At 38.1% G+C, this 22537-nt stretch overlaps 2 protein-coding genes across 4 annotated transcripts in view; one reads left to right on the plus strand and one right to left on the minus strand.

Annotated features, from left to right (window-relative positions):
• The window catches only part of LOC129757313 (translation initiation factor IF-2-like), a 451432-nt gene that overhangs the window by 193908 nt on the left and 234987 nt on the right, over nt 1–22537 (plus strand). The gene's annotated exons all lie outside the window — the stretch shown is intronic.
• The window catches only part of LOC129757311 (uncharacterized), a 103187-nt gene continuing 91634 nt past the window's right edge, over nt 10985–22537 (minus strand). The window contains exon 2 of the mRNA XM_055754490.1: nt 10985–11096. Within this exon, the coding sequence (XP_055610465.1) occupies nt 11062–11096 (35 nt within the window). The 3' untranslated portion in view covers nt 10985–11061. The remainder of the gene's footprint in view (nt 11097–22537) is intronic.

The raw sequence follows: 22537 nt of genomic DNA on the forward strand, positions 1-22537 counted from the left end.
CCCATTAGCGGCGGATAACCGAAACGGAACGAAACGAAACGAGACGGTTTCGAATGCAATTTCTCCTGCTGCTCGAATCCATAAATAAATGTAGGACGACGGACGAACTAGCTCTATCTTGCATACCGAATGCATGCATCCGATGCAACTTCTATTTGTTTCCAGTTGCTGACATCGGCGCGGTTCACAGTTTTCGATACCCAATTTCAGCAAATCCATTAGTGTCTTCATCTGGTCCAAGAGTCATTCGGTGTTTGGTGGTTTGAAATGGATGGCGCGCGGAATGATAAAACATGATGCACTTTCGTCGCCGGGTCTCTCCTTTTGGTGGTTTTGTTGCACACCATTCATTAAACATAAACCCTTCATCGATCGTGGTTGTTGGTTTAGGCTTAGAGTGCATTTTGAATGGAGCTTTTCAATAGTCGGTTTAGGAGTTGAGGTGCTCCAAAGTTGAATGTTCCGGTAATTGAAGAACAATTGATTCTAATTTGATTTGATTTATAAGTTGAGCTGTCGCGACGGTGAATCAAATTTAGTGGTACATTTCAATGTTCCAATTTCCCGCAACATGCTCTGAATGATAAGCAAACGTATATGTAGATGGTACAAATTTCATTCTACTCTCATGCAGACAAGCACTCATACCAGAAGCTTCTGGTCTCCAAAGGGACCATTAATTTATGCATTCATTTGTTAGCTCCGTTTTTTTTGGTGGTTGAAAAGTTGAACATTTTCACACCAAAAGCGATAGCATCATCTATTTTTTGTCCACCATCCGCGTTTCCTCTCGCGCTTTACCACAAGAGCCTTACAAATTTGCCGCCACTCGAAGCGTGAACTTTTCAAACAAACCCAAAATTTACGGGATGGAAAATAAAAAATAAATTTCACGTGTCACAGATGCAAAATGGGAACCAAAAGTCAGGATCAGGTGGCAAAAATCAGAGCTCAGGAGCTGTTTTGGGATATGTTTCAGGCTTTCGTCACCAAAAAGGATTCGAGATGTGGTATCATTCAACTTAGTGATTTTTTTCTCTCTCTCTCTCTATTGGGTACCGCATAGTTGGAAACTTGTTTTATCATGCTGAGAGATGTGACCATTTCGGTATCCTGTTGGAACGTCACTGGAAAAAGATTAGTGGAGATACCCTGATGCGTACGAATTAGTGTCAATATTTGCGAATCGATAACCGGAGCCGGATTTGGGACACTTGGTTATTTGGTTAGAATGGCTGGGTTAGATTGATTGTCGAATGAATGTACCCTAAACCAACAGAAAGGGTGTATGCGGCTTTAGCTGCCAAAATCTTAATCTACGTTCTAGAGAGTGCTATTGAGCGTCTTCCTATAAATTTTTCAAACAGTCATAGTTATCTTTCAAAAAAAGTATACAAAACTGGATTTGAGATCAGTAATTTAAGTCACAAGCAAATTAGCACCAGTAGGACATTCATTACACTAAATCATGATTACGATCACACTTGTGCTCGAAAAGATGATTTGAAGAACCTCTTGGTTGAATGAATCTACGAAATAAAGTTGTCCATGACTTCATTTTAATTCAGCCCAAGTATTTGATACATGTTCTTTGGTTGAATTCAAAGGAAGTCATCGGCTGGAATGAAGGTTCATTCGACTTTTTATTGGCTCACTGTTGGTCCTTCTAATAATACCATCCATAACCTTTGTTCATCTATCAATCAGGATTTGGCCCGGATTTATTGCAAAATCTAGGCTAAAAATTAAAAAAAAATTAATTTAATTATTTTTTTCTACTTTTGCATCAAACAATAATATTTTTTATGCTTGTGTCGTGATTTTCCGGGTATCATGAATCTCAACTCAGAGATTCACTCAGACACGTCCAACACTCACAAAAATAGATCAATGACTGACTTTGCTTTGTTTGTTTTGCCTATTTTATTTTATTCATCTTCAGTGTTGCCGAGTACAACAATTATTTTATTTTATTTTTCTTCAATTTGATTTATTTTCTGCATATCCTTCATCTTATCTCTACATTCTTTCACACCTCTATTTTCAATATATTATTTCATTTACCGAATTTCGTTTCCTCTCATACAAAATATTATTATTCAAATATCCCTCATTTAATTTCTTCATTCCATTCACAGCAAAAGCATTTCAATTCTTTAAATTTTATTTATTTTTTGCATATTATTTATCCAATCTGTGCTTTTCCTGTCGCTCTGTTGTTATTTACCAGAGTCGGAACAAACCGGAAAACAAAACAAACAATCAGCAGCAGCCTTAAACATCTGCGCTTCCTAAACCATTCCGTTACGTCCGGAAGGCCAAACGAAAACAAACAATCAGCAGAAGCTGCTTTAAAAATCTGCGCTTCCTAAGCCATTCCGTCTTTTTCGATCGGGAGGCCAAATCGAAATAACGATCATAGCAACCACCTTTAAAATATGCACTTCCTAAGCTTACTTACTTAATTTTACCGCGCCGATCCTCCGGTGTATAGGGCCGTGGTGAAAGATCTCCACTGTTGACGATTTCTAACGTCTTTTGATGACGCCGGCAAGGTATGTAGTTCCACGTTTGAAATCCAGTTGCCAGACCAGCAAGCGCGGATGATATTCCGCAGTATTCACGAATACTTGAAGTTTTCATGTTGTTACCGCAAATGTGCAAAGAATTTCGCAGTCGGACTACAATTACGGGTTTGATGTTTGAGTTAAAGATTCGAATTCTCGTTCGTAGAGATATGTATCTGTCGTGAGCGTTAAATACTTCAGAGACTAGCAAATGTCTTTCGTTAATGTCTTAAGCCAAGATACTGGAAGTACTCCAGTTTCTCAACTTGTTGCCCAGCTACCACGAAACTAGAAGGATTCGATGAATATTTGAATAGTTTGCCTTGTTATGAAATTCTCATGCCAATGATGAATTTCTCGGAAAACGAGGTCTACATAAAATAACGTTCCCTCGATGCATCCAAAAGAGCAGGTCCAAATGATTTTCCTGAACAGCATGGTTTTGTAAAAAAAAACGATCAACGTTGAGTAACCTGATGTGTTATTCTTCAACGTTTATAAATGAAATAGAGAAACGACAACAGGTTGATGCAGTCTATATCGATTTCACAAAAGCGTTCGATAGAGTACCACATGAACTGTTAGTAGAGAAACTGAAAAAGATGGGTCTTTCTAGTTGGCTCACAAAATGGATAAGTTCGTACTTAGTGAATAGAACAGCTAACGTTAAAATAGGCACCGTTTTGTCCGAAGCTTGTCCAATATCCTCAGGTGTACCACAAGGAAGTCATGTCGGCCCCTTATTGTTTGTTCTCTTTATAAACGACTTATGCTCTCTAATAGACTCTTTGAAACGGCTATACGCTCATGACCTGAAAATTTTCAGAACGATAACTTGTCCGTTAGACTCTTACGCACTGCAAAATGATATCGACACTTTTTTTGAAATGGTGCAACACAAACGGAATGCAAGCAAATGCAGGGAAATGCAATACTGTATCATTTACTAGAGCATGAAATCCAATCTTATTCGACTATAGAATGGGTCAAATACGCTTCAACGGAAGAGCGAGATAAAGGATCTAGGAGTCGTTTTTGACTCTAAGCTGAAGTTCACAACGCACATTGGAGCAATCACAGCAAAGGCGTTTGCTACACTAGGATTGATACGTCGTAATACGAAAGATTTTACGGATATCTATTGTTTGAAAACGCTGTTCAATTCTCTTGTCCGGACCGTGTTAGAATACTGTGTTCAAGTCTGGGCTCCTTATCATGACGTCCATGCTAACCGCATTGAGCGAGTCCAGAAATGCTTTTTACGTTACGCACTTCGAACGCTACGTTGGAACGATCCAGTCAACTTACCGCCATACTTGCAGCGGTGCAGCTTATTGGACTGCCGACTCTCACTCAAAGAAGAATTCTTCTACAACGTTTGTTTATTTATGATCTTCTGATGAGCAACATAGATTGCATAGAGTTGGTCTCAAAATTGCAGATCAGTGCGCCGTCTAGAACATTACGCAATTACTATTTCCTAAGGCTCCCAACTCATCGTACACAATATGGCTTTAATAACCCTCTGAAAAATTCTTGTAAGCATTTTAATAACGTTTACCACTATTTCGACTTTAATTTAAGTAAGTTTTTTTTTATTAGTTGTTAACCCAGGTGGTAAATCCAATTTACGGATTGCATTCCAAGGCACGGCGAGCCACCGCGTCCCCCCAGTTTGCTACTCTGGGTCCATGGGTGCAATTGGACGACTCATGATACAATGCTAAGGAACACTGTACCCCCTACGTCATAAAATCCACCTGGGGCCACTGACCTTTGTTCCCACCTCGAACTGTTTGACACACTTTACTTCAATAGTGGGAGGTCAATTCGCCCTAGTGCGCTCCAAGGCAATACTCGTTTCCGAATCCTCTACAAGCAATGCCTCATTTTAACACAACTCGATGCTCAATCCCTCCTCTGACGAGTTAGGATCCGACGTCTCATCGTGCGAATGAGGTCCCCACACAGCGCAACTACTAACTTTGTGAATCCAGTCCAAGATCCAGAAACACAAAGCGAGTTGTCGACGACACTTTCTCTGTTCAAACACGCGGGTAGGAGCGGTAAGCCCCCTAAGCCACGTGTAGGACTCAGACCCCTCCGAACTCACAAATAGTGTTGACTTAAGTCACCACTCAGCGCAACTACCCGATCTTCAAGTCGGGCGCTTGACCACCCGAAGCGCAGATCGAGCTATAGAACGCCCTCATCAGGTCACACTCGCGGTTCAGGCGCATCAATTCCCGAAACGCGTGTCGAACCCTGACACCTCCGGCAAAATGTGCCTCTCGGACACTGACGTGTAAACACGTCCCTAAGTGATCGGCCCACCATTGGCCACCACTTTGCGCATCTACTCATTTTGCGAGTCGGGTCTATACCCACCGAAGCGCAAAACAAGTTGGCGATCGCTCTCCTTCCGGTCGCTTCCACATATCAGGGTCATGACCCCCCGAAAGCGTGTTGGACCATTACACACACACCCAAGTACTGGTACCTAAGTCCCCGGTTGAACCACTTCTTCCGCGCGGGTTTGGCAGACCCGTCGACGACCTCTAGTGGGTTTGGTGTAGTTCTCTTGGCCGTACATCTGCAATACGCCGGACTTGCAGACACGTTTCCACTCTGCACCACGGGGAGGTGGAACTACGTCGCAGAGCAATTTAAGTAAGTCAAGGATTAGTTAATAAGTACACATTTGTGCGACATAGTCGAAGGTGATATAATAAATAAATAAATAAATAAATAAATTCTCTGTGTTGATCTCTTTTTTGACTTCGTTTATCCGACATTGACTTTGAGACCTGTTGCCTTGGAGCTTTCGGTGAGGTCGTCGAGTTTGCTCTGCATATCCGGTTGTCTTTTGGCAAAAATAAACAATATCGTCTGCCAGATCAAGGTCGTTCAGTCATTGTTGAAGGATTCTACGGCAATCCTCTGTTCGGTGCTTAGTCGATCGATCCAGTCAGAATCTCATCCATTACGATGAGAAAAAGAAGCGGTGATAATATACATCCCTGTCTCACTCCAGCAGTAACCGGGATTGGATCGGTCAAGACACCGTCTTACAGTACCTTGCACGAAAATGCCTCGTATTGTGCTTCGATAAGATGAACTAGTTTCTCTAGGAATCTTTGTCGCCTAAGAGCCGGTCAAATGTTCTCATGGTTTAGTCGGTCGGTTGTTCCAGTATTATTCATAGAGTTGTGATGTAGTCCACACATGATCGTCCGGATCGGAATCCAGCTTGTCGCCGTCGGAGTGTAGCGTCGATTTTCTCCTGGATCCGGTTCAGGATCACTTTGCAGAGTACTTTGAGAGTTGTACAGAACAAAGTTATGCCACGCCAGTTACCGCACTCGGTCAGGTCTCCTTTCTTCGGGACCTTTACAAGGACACCCTGCATCCAGTCGGCCGGGGATGTTGCAGTATCCCAAATGTCACCGAAAAGACGGTGCAACATTTGTGCTGACAAGGCAGGGTCGGCTTTCAGCATTTCAGCAGGGATGCAATCGATACCAGGTGCTTTATTGTATTTCACGTCTTTGATTGCCGCCATCAATGCGACTTCGAACGGTGAGTTGGATTACCCATCGCTATTCGTGACTCGGAGGATTTGTTCGAAGTGCTCAGTCCATCATTTGAGCTGATCTGTTCGACCTTTCAATAACCGACTTGCTAGGTCTTTGAGCCAGGGTTACTGGTAATCGCTTCGTTTACTTCAAAATTTCCAATCGTTACCGATGCAACCACAGTAACGACGCTGTTTAGCATTTACTTGCGAACAAATCAAAACATGCAACAGAAGAGGGGGGTCTTAGTTAAGGGGGGGGTAGGGTCTAACGGGTATAAAAAAACACCATTTTCACGATTTTTTTCTAGAGCTATCGTTCAAACAAATGTATTCAAATTTTTTGCATTATACAAAGCATTGTTAAAAGAACATTTAGTAATTTTTTCGTAGAAAAATATTGAAAAATGAGCCGGTGACGGAGCATTTTCGAGGATGCCTTTTAGAAAACAGGATTTGCGGTGGACACTGTATCTCAGCACAGAATCATCTGAAGTCAAAAAATCAGAGCAAAATATTTTTAATAGATGTTTTTCTGGACCCCAACGTTTTTATTTAACTTAAAAATATTTTTATGAAATTTTTGTGGCTGTTTGAAGTAAAAACTACGATTTTTCACTTAAAAATCCGCCATTTTTCACCTCTAAAATCTCCCTAAAGTAAAAAAAATCAAAAAAGAAAAACGTTGGGGTCTGGTATTTTATATGTAGAATATATGTTCCAAATTTGAAAAGAATCGGATAAGTAGTTTTCAATTGACGATGTCCACGGACTTTAAAAATGTGCTTTCGAGAAAAACGCGTTTGAAGTTTCTGCTCTTGCTTTCTTGCAGTATTAGATAGGAGGAGATAAAGGCCTATAACTTCTACAGTTTTGCTTCAATTGACTTGAAAATTTGACACAACATTCTTGAAATGTTTTACAATAAGAAAATAAAAAAATAAAAAAATCGATTTTTTGAAAGTGTTAGACCCTACCCCCCCCCTTAACTATGTACGATGATTCTTCGTTCTGTTTCTGTTGCCTAGGGTTCTTTGTTGATTTTCTCATCCCGATTTTCAGTCATTCGTAACTCCAACAACCATTTGCTTCGCCACTGAATCCATTCGTCTGCGAGTTGATTCGGCGCGAATTAATGACGATGATTCTGATTAAGGCCCGGACTTAGATCCTTAAGGAAGAATGCTACTAGGAGGACAATTCTCGGGATAGCGACTAATACCCATACAATTGACACAACTTTAGGGGAAAATAAGCCAATATTGGCCTAGATTTAGTTTTGGGCACCTCTTACGTTCCTAGAATTAAATCATTTTGCTTCATGAAGCATTCGTGGCAAAGCATGATCGTCAGCGAGTCGAGAAGGCGTCGAATAACACGACGCCGTCTTCTCGTAATGTTTTTTTCAAGAGCGAATGATGATTGTTTGATGGTTACCGATAGTAACTCAGAAAACAACTGATCACTAGAGAGGGGAAGAAAAACAAACTAGGTATGCGTCGTTCGATGCTGAAAAGCATCGTTTGTAAAGAAAACAGACCTTCTATGTTGAGAAGTAAAATCGTTGGTGACTAGGATGGGGGAAAAAAATCATTCTGAGCGAAGATCCGCAACCTTGCTTTGAGCGGCGTTCTAGCATTATTTTTTGCGCCACTAAGGCGGCGAGAAATGTCATAAAGTAATCGGATATATCCAATGGCGGCGGCTCTTCATTGAGAGGGTGGATCCGTGGTCAAAGCCAAATAAATAAAAAGAGCCAATTGACATTGGGCTTATATTAGAAGCATTTTGGCTTATCTTAAGATATTCTTGGCATTAGTTCTCCCCCCATTCCCCCTTTCCTGCTTCGTTTGTCGGCTGCCCAACGCCAGTGACATCGAATGGATGGCAATTTTTGTGCTTCTGCCTTCAATAGTTAGCCGCCCTTCGCCTGAAGTACCGATTGGATGGAACTTTTTGTGCCCCTGCCTTCGAAAGTCAGCCGCCCTAGGATCTGGGGCCGATTGGATGACACTTTTGCAGCTTCTGCCTCCGATAGTCAGCCGCCCTCGGGCTTGGGACCGATAGGATGGAACTTTTGGAGCCTCTGCCTTCGATAATCAGCCGCCCTAGGGCCTGGGGCCAATTGAATAGCACTATTGGAGCCACTGCCTTTGATAGTCAGCCACCCTCGGGCCTGGGGCCGTTGGGATGGCACTTTTGGTGCCTCTGCGTTTGATAGTCAGCCGCCCTCAGGCCTGGGGCCAATTGGATGGCACTTTTAGTGGCTCTGCATTCGATAGTCATCCGCCTTCACCTGAGGTACCGATTGGATGGAACTTTTGGTGCCCCTGCCTTCGAAAGTCAGCCGCCCTAGGGTCTGGGGCCGATTGGATGAAACTTTTGGTACTTCTGCCTTCGATAGTCAGCCGCCCTCGGACCTAGGGCCAATTGAATGGCACTATTGGAGCCTCTACCTTCGATAGTCAGCCGCCCTTTGTCTGGGGTACCGATGGGATGGATCATTTGGTGCCTCTGCCTTCGATAAATCGTCAGCCGCCCTGGGGTCTGGGGTCGATTCGATAACACTTTAGTTAGGAGCCTCTGCCATCGATAGTCAGCCGCCCTTGGCCTGGGGCGCCGATTGGATGAGCTGAGTTGCTGTTTGCCGACCCTGGGAAATTCTTCGACGAAACTTGTAAGATGCAGGTGTAACATAGAAAAGAAAAGGCCGTTTTTGTGTTTTGCACCGGTATTAGTATGATTGATCTTCTATATGAAAGCATTTACTTGCCTTAGCGACCTTTTTTAGGTGCTTTTTCCTCGCCTCGAACTCTCCTCAAGCCGAATTTCCCGGCTGAATCTGCCCTAGAGGCGATAAGATAGTTTGGTTAGAGGACAACTGAATGAATGCTCATGCATTGGTTACCTTTTTGCTGTACAGTGCCGGATTTGCGGTCGGATAGTCCGATGCAAAAAAACACGTGGTGCGGTCTGTCTGTTTGGCTGTTAAACGTACTTAGTGACTGCGCAAAACAAAAGTGGTGTGACGTACCTTTCTATTTTTTGAAGCTCCTTTGGCACGCTTCCGAGCCTCTCACACGCGACTTTTCTCCCGAGCAGCAAAACTTTTCGTCCGTGACGATTTGAAACGATAATGACGTTTCGATTTGGACCTGCACGCTCAGTGTGGTTCACTCATTTGTTCTGCACGCTCAGTATAATTTCCTTATTTTTGCCTTTATTCTTTGTACACTTTGTACACGGTGCTCAACATGAGGATGGGTTTTTTCATGAGTTATGTTGCCAATCGCTTTAAACGTACCAATTTTGAGATTGATGAAATAAGAATAAATTTGAATGCAACATCTTTCTCCCTCTTCGACTAGGGAGTTTTCGCCTTTCTCCGATCATCGACCATCCTTCAGGTTTCATCCGACATCCACTCACTTGTTCTTCCACAGACTTTAACGAAAATACCATGGCTTGTCGTGATAAAGTCATTTTTGAATCCACACCACGTTCAAAACTTAATTCGCTCACAATGAACAAATAGATATATAGAATGATGGCTCTATACAATCCTCATGCTAATGTTATTAAACTGATTATGTCCAGATAACAAATCAAAAATAGACTAAGTGTGTTCATTAAAATATTGCAAATACCATTAAAGATAAAAGGTTGAAACCTAGGATAACCTTATATATAAACCTTATAAATAAAATAGGGATAAAAAGACGATCAAGTTTAAATTTGGGACCAAATTTATTGATATTTCTATTCAATGATTTTAAACTTGCTCTCGCGCCACAGAACGCAACTTTTTGAACATCAAGAAATAATTTTTTATTGAAGTCTGTTTAATGATTTTAAAACGAAAGTAATAATTTCTTTCAAGTCCCAAACAATGTTTTTCTTGGTTGGACTCGCAGCAAAAAGAAAGCCGTAACTCAATCCGAAAGTATGCCGTTAAAAGTTCTTAGTTTGAATTTTTAATCATCTCTTACTAACTTTTCTAAGTAACCATGAAAGCTTTCATCTTTTTTTTCGGACAAGTAACATCTTCCCCGGAAACGGTCAGAAGATTGTCAATGTCATGAAATCCAATTAAAGTTACCGAGAGGAGCGAGAGAGAAAAAAAAAAGGAAACTTGGCAAATGTTGGCCAAAACGTTGTAAGCCCCGGCCAATGATGAACAGCAAAAATGACTAAACCAAACATTTGTTTAATTCATAAAGCAGCTCTTCCTCTGGACGTGTCACGGGCGTAGTTTTTTTCTCCGTTTTTCGCAGGGGCTCATCCATCCATTCACAAGTTTTCCCATGAAAATTGAAGCCGATGCTGGACCGAAGCAAAAAGGGGACCCTCAATCGACCCTCGTTTTAGCAGAGAACCCGGGGCTGAAAAAAGTAAAAGTAAAGTATTGCCATCGCAATAGGGTGTTCGGTGAGAAAGTAACACCAGGAAATAGTAGGAGCCAAAATTGTAGCACAAAAGCAAACAGCTCGCTCGCAACTTGATGAAAGAATGATGAAAGATTAAAATCCTTTTAGCGCCTTTTTCTCAAAGGGCGGAAGTGAGAAAGGAAAGCCAAAAATGTGTACTGTGTCTTTCTGTGTATGTGTATGATGCGATGTGAAAGAGACAGTTCCGAGCATAGTAAAAGAGCAAAAGTAGTAGTAGATCACAAACCGCTTTCCTTTCACCACTCAACTTGGTAATTCTCTTACAGTTTTTTTTCCTCGCTTTTCGTTCTGATTTATGGTCCGCAACTGTTGGCTTCCTCGGCTCTAGAGAATCCCTTTTTTGTTTGTACTTCTTAGTTCATGGCTCATCTTGGTTCTGGTTTTGGATGCTGGCTTCGGGTTTCGTTTACATGAAACGATGCAATTCAGTTCAGGTCCAACGTCTGAAAAAAGGCAATCATCTCGTAAGCTTTCAAGTTTGAAAGTCTGTTGGGCCACCTTTTTTACCTAGAATGAAAATGATATTTGAGTTCCGGAGAAAGTATTACAAAATGTATATAAAATATGTTATGAAAAACTTTTCCAAAACCACTAAATGTTTAAAAAATTTGATATAACTCTCTGTAAGAATAAGAATAACTTGATTCAAAATATGTACAGCATCAAAATTTGTGTTGTGTTGTTTTGATCATGGGTCCGTCAATCAATGTCACTAACTAGTACTAAAATCGAAAACGACAGCCGAAAGTTAAAAAAAAGGCAAAAAAGTAACCGAAACAGAGTGATTGGACAGTCACCGAATCCACTTTGTCAATTACGGAACCGGTCCCAGCAAAATAAAATGTTTTTCTTTAATTCCGAGCTGTTGATTATTGCTCGATTTTTTTTTCCAGTCCAAATAGCCGGTTGACCGGTTCATCAGAGGACATCGACAGACAGCTCGGAATAACTAGAAGGGAAAAAAACAACTTTCGACCCAATCGAATTCCCAATAACACACACAGACACCCAGCATCAAAACGGATGGGAATGATTTTTCAATTTGTCAACAAATTTTTATCCCGATGCTAAATCAATTCCGCACCATCACCTCCACCAGACTTCTTTCCTCCCCCGATAGGGCAGTGGCTGCCTCACGGTGGCTCCAGAGAGGGCACCAACAACAATTTCCCTTTTCACGCTTTAGCGGTCCATTTAATTCTGTGTAGAATGTTGATGGAGCGATTGTGGGAGGAAATGTGGGAGACGTGTGGTATGTTTACCAATATTCAGTTTCCAGGTGGTGGAGCACATTGTACCGATTTTTCCATCTCAATTGGAGTGAAATGTGAATTCTAGAATGCTCTCTCCAATACCAGAAGCGCAATGCTCAATCAGTTGTCGATCATGTATTTTAAAATTTTCCAGTACAATTGAGACGACACGGACAAATTTTCCCAATTGGAGGTCAATTGATTACTTCACCGAGATTGAAATATGTTAATGGAGATTTTTTTGTTTCGACTATAGTAGTTTTATCATCTTTATGGCATTCGCGATTTTATATCAACGTTGCAGTTGGCGAAAATTTATTGAAAAACATATCCAGTATAACTGTGTTCGGTGTTTACACTTGCGCTCGAACTCGCTAACATCGGCTCAGGAGGCAGTTGACTTACTAACTGAGCTATATCACAAGCCCGTGTTATGATTGATTAAATCAAGATGTTCAGTTTCTGAATTTGTCAAACGTGGCGTTTTACCGAATGTTTAAAAGTATTTTTTCTAATTGATTTCTCTTTTTCATTACAGGTAAGAGAATATTCGACTAAATGCCAAAATCTATTTCGTAAGTAAACTTCAAATATCATGACATTTATTGAGGAAATTATGAAAAGTTTCTAGTTTTGAGTTTGTTTACTCGATACTAACTATTCATAAATTCCGTAATGGTTATTCATTCCAAAATGTTAGGCTCTTCCGTTCGAAGATTCAGCCTAATTAGTTCATTAATTTCACATTTTCAATGAAAATTGTTCATAATTTCCATTTGTATAGTATTTCTTGGTCGTAGAAACGGGGAAGAGGAGGTTTGTTGTTCAAATCCTCTTATGAGGATCCAAAAATTGCAAGCAAGGAATTTGGCTTTACACTCAAACTTTCAAATTTTCAACAAAATTTTGATGGTGTAGCATATTTAAGAGTAACAATCTTGACTCAGAACTGTTACCAAAACGTTAAAAACTTATCCCACGTTAAAACACTGCTACCATTTTTCAATATTTCTGTTTTTTTTATAGAAGTTGTACTAAATATTAAATTTTAAATGATACTAAACTCATTTCGAGGTTCATATTCCATATTGTCATAATCGAAATTGTATTGTATTTCTGTTTTCCTATTTCGGATTCTCTATCAGTTCAAGAGCAGTTAAGGATTGTAAATTTTGAGTACGAATCATTAATAATATTAAATAAAAAAGGTTTTTAACAACCTTTTTCGTATTTGGTTTAGCATTTAATTAAAAATGGAATTCAAGATTTTCCAGTCTCAAATGCATTTTTCACTATCTTGATACAAATTAATTTTCAAGAATGGAGAAAAAAAGAAATTATCGTAATTTTTGGTTTTGCACTCAGTTTTGAAGTTCTTAAACTATGGTTACCAGATTTTTATAAGCACGTATCGTGGCCGGACAATTTTATACAAAACCTGGTAAAATCCAGGCATTTTGTTTCAAAATTGACTACCAAACATCCAAGCAATATCCGAGCAAATTTGGTCAAAATTAAGAAAAATTACTCAACAATAATGTAGAAAAAAAAAGGTTTTCTACAATACCCATCGACAGAATTAAAACCGTATCCAAGGCTCTCTAAAAACCTTTATGATTATTTTTTATAAAATTTACTCGTAAAATTTCGTTTTGGAGGAATAAATAAAAAAAAATCACAAAAATAAGTGAATGAATCCGGGCGATATCCAGGTATTTTTTCAACGAAATCCAGCAACTTTATCTTAAACATTACTCTTATGCAGCATTCAAACAAAAAAAAGCTTTGAATTGGCGATCCAGAATTGAAAGATAACCCGAATTCATCATTTAAAATTCATATATTAATTCGGATTAAAAAGTCGGAACTAAACTCAATTGGAATAAAAATTCAGATAAAAACAAAAAAAATCTAAACTTAATTTTGAATTCGGTTTCAAAACTCAGATTCAGAATTAATGTTGAAAATTTAGATTCAGATTCAGCTCGTTAATAAGTTTTACACTCAAATCAAAAATATCAAGATGACTTTTTCTTTCATTAATTCAAATTGGAAATCTTCCACAAGATTATAGAATTGTTTTTTTTTTTATAAAAAAAATATTTGCTTATTACTAAACATGAAATCTTAACGTACAAAAATTTGCAAGGAATTCTCTTTTTCTTCAATTTTCTCAAGTTTCTAAAAAAAACTTTAATTTAAATTGAGTTTGCAACAATCCAATTAAAGCCCAAAATATAAATCCCTATAAAGAATTGATTTTTGTTTTTATCAATCGTTGAAATCATTGAATTTGCTGAAGAGTTTGATAAATTTAGCTTATTTAATTTGAACATTGAACAAGTTTTTTTTCAGTTGAAGGCTTCTTTAAAAAAAATAACTTTTTCAAATCAAATCATCTAAGACTCTCAGGATCAAAGACTCTTGAGGGAATTCAAAGATTTTAACCATCTCTAAAAGTGTCTTCCTTTTTGAGTTACCTAAGGCTTTGATATACAAATTGAGCTTACCATTATTTTTTTTTTCAAAAGTAATTATTCAATTAAAAAAACAATAGAAACCGAAAAATATATCTGTATATATAAAAATAAATTTCTGTCTGACTCGAAAATTACTGAACCGATTTGCGTGAAACTTGGCATTTGAGGGTATTGGAGGTAGCGGAAGGTTCCTATAATAGTTTGGGACCTCTCCCTCTTCCTGGAAGGGGGAAGGGGGCCTCTTATATAATAGTAATAAGTCTTCATAACTCGAGAACTGATAAAGCTAATCAAACCTAACTGTTAGTGGGTGGGTTCTTAGGTAGGAAGAAAAGAATCAGGGGATAGGAATGGACTGGAGGACTAATGATACCTAATTTGACATGGGAGGGTAGTGTAATATGATAAATTGTTCTAAGAATGTTTCAGACCCCTTCCTCCTTCCAGTGGAGATACAGGAAGGAAAAAAGGGGGCTTTCATACCTTTTTTTGTTGTATAACTTGAAAACTATTCGAGGACATGAAACCAAATTTGGCTTGGAAGGGAAATTGTGTACTAGAAATAGTTCTATGAATATTTGGTACTCTTCCCTCCTTCCAGTGAGTAGAAAGAAAGTGGGGAGGAGGCTTTTATAATATTCAGCATTACTGGAAAATTAATCAAGCAAATGGAACCATATTTTGCGTGGGAAGATATTTGATTACGAGAAATGTATCAAGGATATTTTATAAAACCCTCCGTTCTTCCAGTCGGAAAATTTGGGGAGGAAGGCAGGGGTGTCAGGTGTCCTGATTTATCAGGATTTGTCCTGATTTTCGAGAGACCGTCCTGATTTTTCAAAAACGCTTGAATTGTCCTGATTTTTGAAAAATGGCCCTTCAAATGCCCTGATTTGTCCTGATTTTTAAAAAAAATATCCAAATCATATCTAAATTTATTGTGAGAACATGATGAGAACATCAAACAAATCTTAAATAAAATAGTTTAACCATTTGAACCAATGAGATTCTTTGATTCAAATAACATTTAAATGAGGTTTTTCGATATTAACTGCAGGCCAGTCAAGGTTATTCTCGCTTTAGTTGCATAATTCGAGGCGTCTTCAGCACCTATATTTCGCCATTAGTTATGCAATCTAAGCAGAACTGCATTTTGTTTTTACCAATTTGGTGGTGTCCTGAAAAATCCTGATTTTTTCTTTGCGGTGTCCTGATTCTTGACAAAACGACCTGGTACCTCTGGAGGAAGGTGCTCCCATACAACGTTTTACATCATTCGGGAGCTTAGCAAGGAATGTTTCTGTAAACATTTGGTACAACTGCATCCTTCCAGTGGGGTGATAGGAAGGAGAGTGGGGGCTCTCTTACATGGAAACAACTTTGGCATGGGAAAGCATTAAGATACGTAAAATGGTTGTTTGCTTATTTGAGACTGCTTTCTCCTTCAATTGGGGATACAGTTAGGGAAAACGGGAGCTCACATACGATTGTTAGCATAAACCAAGAACTTATCTATCAAATGGAACCATTTATGACATGGGAACAATCATACAATCGAGAAAATGGAACAGAACTCGGCATGGGAGTGTATGTGAATACACGGAATGTTTGATGTTGACCCCATCCTTCCATGTAGAGGAGAGGTAGGAAGAGGGGCTCCGATACAAATTGTATAGCTTAACTCGACTACTTATAATGCAGACGAAACCAAATTTGGCATGAGAGGGTATTCGAGCACAAGAAAGGTTTTTCCGGAGATTTAACACCGCTCCCTCCTTTAGTGGAACGATAGTTGGATTACAATATTACGATAACTTATCGAGAAAATGGAACCAAATTCACATGGGAGCATATTTGTGTACGGGCAATGTTTCTTCGATGGTTTGAGACCTTCTTCTCTTGCCAGAGGGGAGATTTAAAGTGGAGAAAGGGTCAGCCATTTTTTGAATATCTAGAAAACTAATCGAAAATTAAGCCATGTATGACATGGGATTGCATTTGTACACAAGGAGTTTTTCTGATGTTATGAGACCCCCCGTCCTTCTCCTAAAGCAAAGAAATCCAGAGTCATGAAAAGGATTAGAAAACGAATTTAGAAAAAAATAGTAAAGATTTAAAAATAAAAATATGCAATTTTATACTTAAAAAACATTTTAATGATTTTGAAATTGAATTCTAAAAATTATGAATTTTAAATTTTTTTTTTATTGATTGTTTGAGCAAAAGTATCATAGAAAAAAGCTCAGTCATCAAACAGCCCCCCCCCCCCCTCCCTCTCTCATGATGCGGTTCTCTGAAGGTCATAAGGGTGACCCTTAGTTATATGGAGGTTTTTAAAAGGCAAAATTCCACTGCTCCCATCTTCTAGTGTTGATTTTTTTAAATTAAGATAACTAACTATACAAAATGTCATAAAGGCAATGCTTAAACGGCTTCAAGTTGAACCATTTTCAAATGAATGGAAAAAAAATCATTTAAAAATTCTAATGAATTCTGGCAACTCGGTAAAAATATTAAAACTTCATAAATGTGAAGATTTCAACCTTTGGAACAACTTTTCAGAGGACAATAAATAAGTCTAAAACTATTTATTGTTCTCTGAAAAGTTGAAAAAGCGAAAACAGTTATAGATCTTTTTGTTTATATTTTAGGCACAATTTTCCCGTATGTTTGGATAACGTGCCGCCATTCTGATTAATCAAACAAAAGTATCTGCAAGTTTTTTTTGTACCGGAAATTTTAATTCTGAACTTAGAATTTAAAAATAGAAACATTCAGAAATGTATGAAGTGTTTCCATGAATATTAAAGAGATTTTAGTAGGTTTGTTACGACTATCATGTACAGTTACTTTTAGTCGTTTGTGTATCCGAGTCACAAACTCATTTCCAAATTTCGGGGTTTTTTTTTGAAAAATCAGATTTGAAAGAAAATAAATTATAAGAAATTCTGTAACGTTATGAATGGAGTAAAATCGTGACTTGTTAAGATAGAAAAGCCTCCTTTTGGAGTAATCTTTTTTCACCATTACTAATTTTTAGCTTTCTCATCACAATTTGGCCTTTAATTCCTACTATGTTTGTGATTGGAACATTATCATCCAATAACAGCTTCAAGAGAGTCAGGAGCCAAATATTCGATATAGTATAAAAAGCTCCAAGAGCAGCTTTTTGGTTTTTTGGGTGAACCCTAATGAGTTTCACAGTAGTTTCAAGTCACAGTAATATTGTAAAAACAATCATGATTTAATGTAAATCTTTACTTTTATAATGTAACTCATATTAATGAAATTTGTTTGACAAGCAGTTGTCAAAAACTACCGCTAAGAGACGCTTAAAAACATGAGAAAACTGAAGCTGTACCTATTTTTAGAAAAATTATCAACTTGGTTTCCTCAGAAATCCTTGGTCCATGTGTTCCTCGATCTGAAAAAAATATTTGGTAGTTAGGTACAAAATCACCACAAGTTTTTCAGAAAAAAAATTCCTAAGTTATAAAGACGAGATGAAACATAAACGCCGACAGGGTTGGAAAACAACGACAACAATTCGAAAAATATGATTACAATTGATCAAATCAATTAAAATACAATAAAAAAATATTAAAATATAACTATGGTATCGATTATTTAGAAATGGAACACTTTTTTTGCTGATTGCTTCTTCCTTTAAATTCTTCCATCAAAAAATCGATAGCTGGTAAAACCGTTGATTATCCCAAAAGATTATGTGCCATTCAGCCACCCAAAATACAGATTTGTAGAAGCATAAATGGGAAAAACTGATCAATATCAAGACTGAAAAAACTGTGCCCCGGTTTATGGAAGATGCTAAGATTAAAGAAGAAATATATTCTACAAAAAACGATAAACATTGTTTTTCAAAATTTTCAGTGAATTATCATAAGATTACATTTTTTTCTTTCATAGAAAGCATTTCGATCTAACGATTGGTTTTTCATATACACGCATTAGCTGTCCCATTTGTGAATGAACTAACCTTTATGAGTCAGTCTTTATATGTTTCAAAATTTAGGAATAATGGTTGAATTGTGTCGAAACAACAATCGAAAAAATATTGGAAATTGAGTTCTTTAGCCCCTTTGGCTATGCAATTTTTTTATTGTCAATAATTTATTCTTATCTATAAAGTTTTTCGTAGGACAAATGTTTGTTCAATTATAAAACTTAGCTTAAGAGCTAAAAAAGAAAATAAATCATTAAGAATATCTAGAATCGAAAAAATTGGAAGCTAAACAAAAAAAAAGAAACAGGTTCCACTGTTTTAGTTTAACCTTAGGAAATATTATGAAATTTTCATTCCCTTCAAACGTAAAGTGTTCAGCTTCTTAGATGATAAATAACATTACTCTGCAGCGTTCTTGGGCATCGTAAACTGAAGACCTTATCTAAATCGGTCGCTTAATCCGAAAATCAAAAGTATAAAAAAAATCTTAGTAGAACAGTTTTTGAGTATCGCCAAAAAAATAAATTTTCAATTTGTTTCAATCATTTGTTTTATCAAAATCGAAACTATTAGGGCGTTTTATTGCAGGTTATGTTTTGTCCCGAACGACTAATTGCAGTTGCCTTGAGCTTTGAAATTTTAATCGCATTTCGTTCAAAACTATCCATCATTTTCCAGGAATTTTTTTAAGCTCTCGCTCTGGTTGCACGTAGACTGGTTCAGAATTTAATAAAAATAGGTCGGAAGATCTCGGGATGGAAATCGATAAAAAAACGAACACATACATATAAAACCTCATTGAAACTTCATATTTCTTAGAAGAGATCTAAATTCTTCTTAACACTAGGCGTCAACACTAGCGTCAACAATTGCTAAATCCACCAGCCCACAAAAAGAGTTCTATGTTTTCCATGATCGGGACTCGATGTCATGAACTTGGGCTTAGAAGACTTTAACGCAATCCCCTAGGCCACGGTCGGCGTTAAGAGCAGAGGTCGTGAAAACGTTTCATCCATAATTTTGTGCCTACTCGATATTTTTAGGTGTTTTAAAAAGAAATCATTTTATCAGGGCATTATTAATTTTTTTTAAAGAACTTAAATTAAAAACCTAAATTGAACTGTTCTAATGTGTATCTGTCGATTTGCCATTTCGCGCTCTGCTGCCTGCGGATAAATACAAATCACACATACATACAAATGTGTACAAACACATTCGCACTCACACACATACAGGGATCACCTATCGGGGAGGGCCAAAAAACCCATTTATTATGGATCCATTAAAGCGTGCGGAAATTTTTCACTCCTGGGCTTTTGACTGGGGTGATGCCATTTCGATTTAACGTTTGTAGTATATTTCTTATTTTCAATTTCCGTTCACCGTTTATCCTTCGCTGACTCTTTCACTCTCCTTCTATCTCCGTCTGGTTTTTTTCTCCGAAACCGACATACGACCACTTCCCGGCAATGTTATTCAAACCGTGTGGAGCACATCTCTCAGATTTCCCCTTTTTTCCCCCTCGTTTTGACAAATTTAAGCTTTTTTTTTCAGATTTAAGCTTTCGTCTCCTATGCTCTCAAGGCAAAAAAAGCTTGAATCTGAGCAAAAAAAGCTTAAAAACGAGATTCACGAGCACATGTTTAAAAGATGTTGGTCACACGATACATAGACAAATCGTGTAACGTTGCAGGGATCTGCATACGACATAGTACAGTGTAGTGAATGTTTGTCATCCGGGAAATGTGTACACAATTTGGATGTTTCGATTTTTTTTCACTTCCTATATTTATTCCCTTTGAAACATGAAGCTCGCATATACCGAAATCCTTTCTGTCCACAGCAATTTCGGGATGGGTGACCGCAATAATCCGTCATGCTCCTATAAATAAAATCCAATTTGCCCTGTGTCGGAATATCGACACGGAATTTAACATTCTTTTGATCCCTTTGCCGTTCCGTTTTCCAAAATTTTATGGGATCTGGTCCCGCTAGTTGTATAAGAATAGTTGCTAGTTGTATTTCAATTCCGCCGGAAAACTATTTATAGTGCAGATCAAGTTAATGCCGTTAATATTCAATGTGACAGTTTTATTGCTACTCTGCCAGTTGGAATGCAATCGTTGTATTTTTTTTCTCCCGAAACTTCACCGAAAGCGAATCAGGAAAGTCACTTTGCATAATAGATATTATGCTCGTCGGCTTCACTTTAGTAGTTGAGTTATCTCGGCGATGCTGATGGCACAATTGTAAATATGCATAGTTCAGATTCCGATGCATATTTCTTGCCATCAGTTTCATCACTGTTGCAAGGTGCTGGGAAATATATAAAACATTTACAAAACAAAAATATGCTAAAAGCATTCCACATTTACACTGACTGACTCGATGCAAGTCAGATTCCATTCTAAGAAAGCGCCGGGTCTGGAATCCGACCGGGAGTGCATCTTTCCATATCGGTTTCCTACTTATTATTGAAACATCCGGATGACGGCAACGGATTCATCGGAAATGGGTCGCCGAGTAGTATTTTACTGTATGCAATCGCAAAAGCGTGACGAGAAACAATAACTTTCTGTTACATTTCTCTATCTCTCCCTCTGTGAGCAAAAAGGATTTGCAGTTGGGAAGTTTTCGGGGTTGGAAGCAGCCAGTCAGAGTGCGCTCGCTGTAATGAATGAATGAGGGGCATGAATGAGTAAACATCCCTTCCAAAGATTGCAGTTGAATTATTACTGAGGAACTGTTTCTAATCGGTCTGGTGCATGCAAAATCGTTTGTTGATCGATCACAGCCTTAAATGGAAAAATATTGTGTTCGTGTTCTTTTTCTAGTGGGCTAAAATTATCTGTGAAGACATTAATGTTCAATACTGTACACAAACTGTGACTAAATTCAAAGGAATCATCGACTACTTTGAATTCATGAAATCAATTACCTAAATAGAAGTTTTTTCGCTCAATAAACAACAAGTCAAAATTGTTTTACAAATTTAACTGATACCTGATACCAACGTCCAGAAAAAGACGTACCTAATAATTCAAAGACCTGGAACTTCCCAATCACTGATTTGAATTTCACAAACTTGGTATTGTTGTATTGCTTGAAGTGTCTAGTTTAAGTTTATAGAACTTAGGCTTTGGCGCAGGGTCGTCTACGCCAAGGGTCATATGATCGAATCCCGGTCATGTGTCATGTCACTTTTGTGGGTTGGTGGTTTTAGCAAGGCGCGGCAAGCGCGGTAAATCTTGTCATTACTATGGTCTCCTGGGAGAAGAGGACAGGAAATGTTCATCACAATCGGTTGCAACCTGGTGTGGAATCTTTAAAAATTATCCTTACTAATCTCATCCTAACCCTAATCTTCTACCATTCTCCACCATCAATTCCAATCCTTTACTTCCTATCCTTTACTTCATCCTTAAAGGTAGCATCGAAAACCAAAAATCAAAAAGTAGTAAGCAGCTAAGTTAAAGCAAACACACAAACACACAAACACTGAAGTTGTAACACCGTATAGGGACCGTCAACAGTTGTTTTTTAAACTTCTTTGGTTTGTTAATTAAATAAAGTTTAAAAAAGAGAGAGAAACCAAAGATTTAAAGCGTATAACCCATTATTGATGTGACGGCGCATCCCAGGAAATACACCCGTAACACGAATATGGGTCCCATGGCGACGATCGTATTAAGGAAACAAACTCTCTTCAAAGATACTGAAGTTTCACTGAGAGCATGTATGTGAACACATACAGTGTCGGGCTATAGAATAGGACCACAGCTCAATCCAAAACAGAAAGTGACAAAACTTTGAGAAAAAAAATTCCATTTAAGTGCATCAAACCATTTACAAATTGTAAATTCCATTCTTCGAAGAAAATAAAATCATCCGTAGTTAAAACAATTGTCCTTTATTTAAAAATGCGTTTTAAGCATACTTACTGACTAAAATAATGCGACATAAAATAGGAGCGCTTTAGAATTCATGGTAAAAAATTAAAAAAAAGGAAATTCATACCGTGATCGATTTGCAGGGTTAGTACTTGGTGGTATAACCCTTATTACGCATCACTTCTCGCACCCGGTTCGGCATCGACTCCACCAGCTTTTGGCACTTTCTCACCGGGATAGCGTACCACACAACCTGGATTCTCTCCCACAGCTGCTGCTTGTTTTTTGATTTTTCGGTGTACACGTTACGTTTAACTATATCCCATAGGCTCTCTATGGGATTGAGATCAGAGGACTGTGC

This window comes from Uranotaenia lowii, chromosome 3, assembly GCF_029784155.1.
Source record: "Uranotaenia lowii strain MFRU-FL chromosome 3, ASM2978415v1, whole genome shotgun sequence".
Classification (NCBI taxonomy): domain Eukaryota; kingdom Metazoa; phylum Arthropoda; class Insecta; order Diptera; family Culicidae; genus Uranotaenia; species Uranotaenia lowii.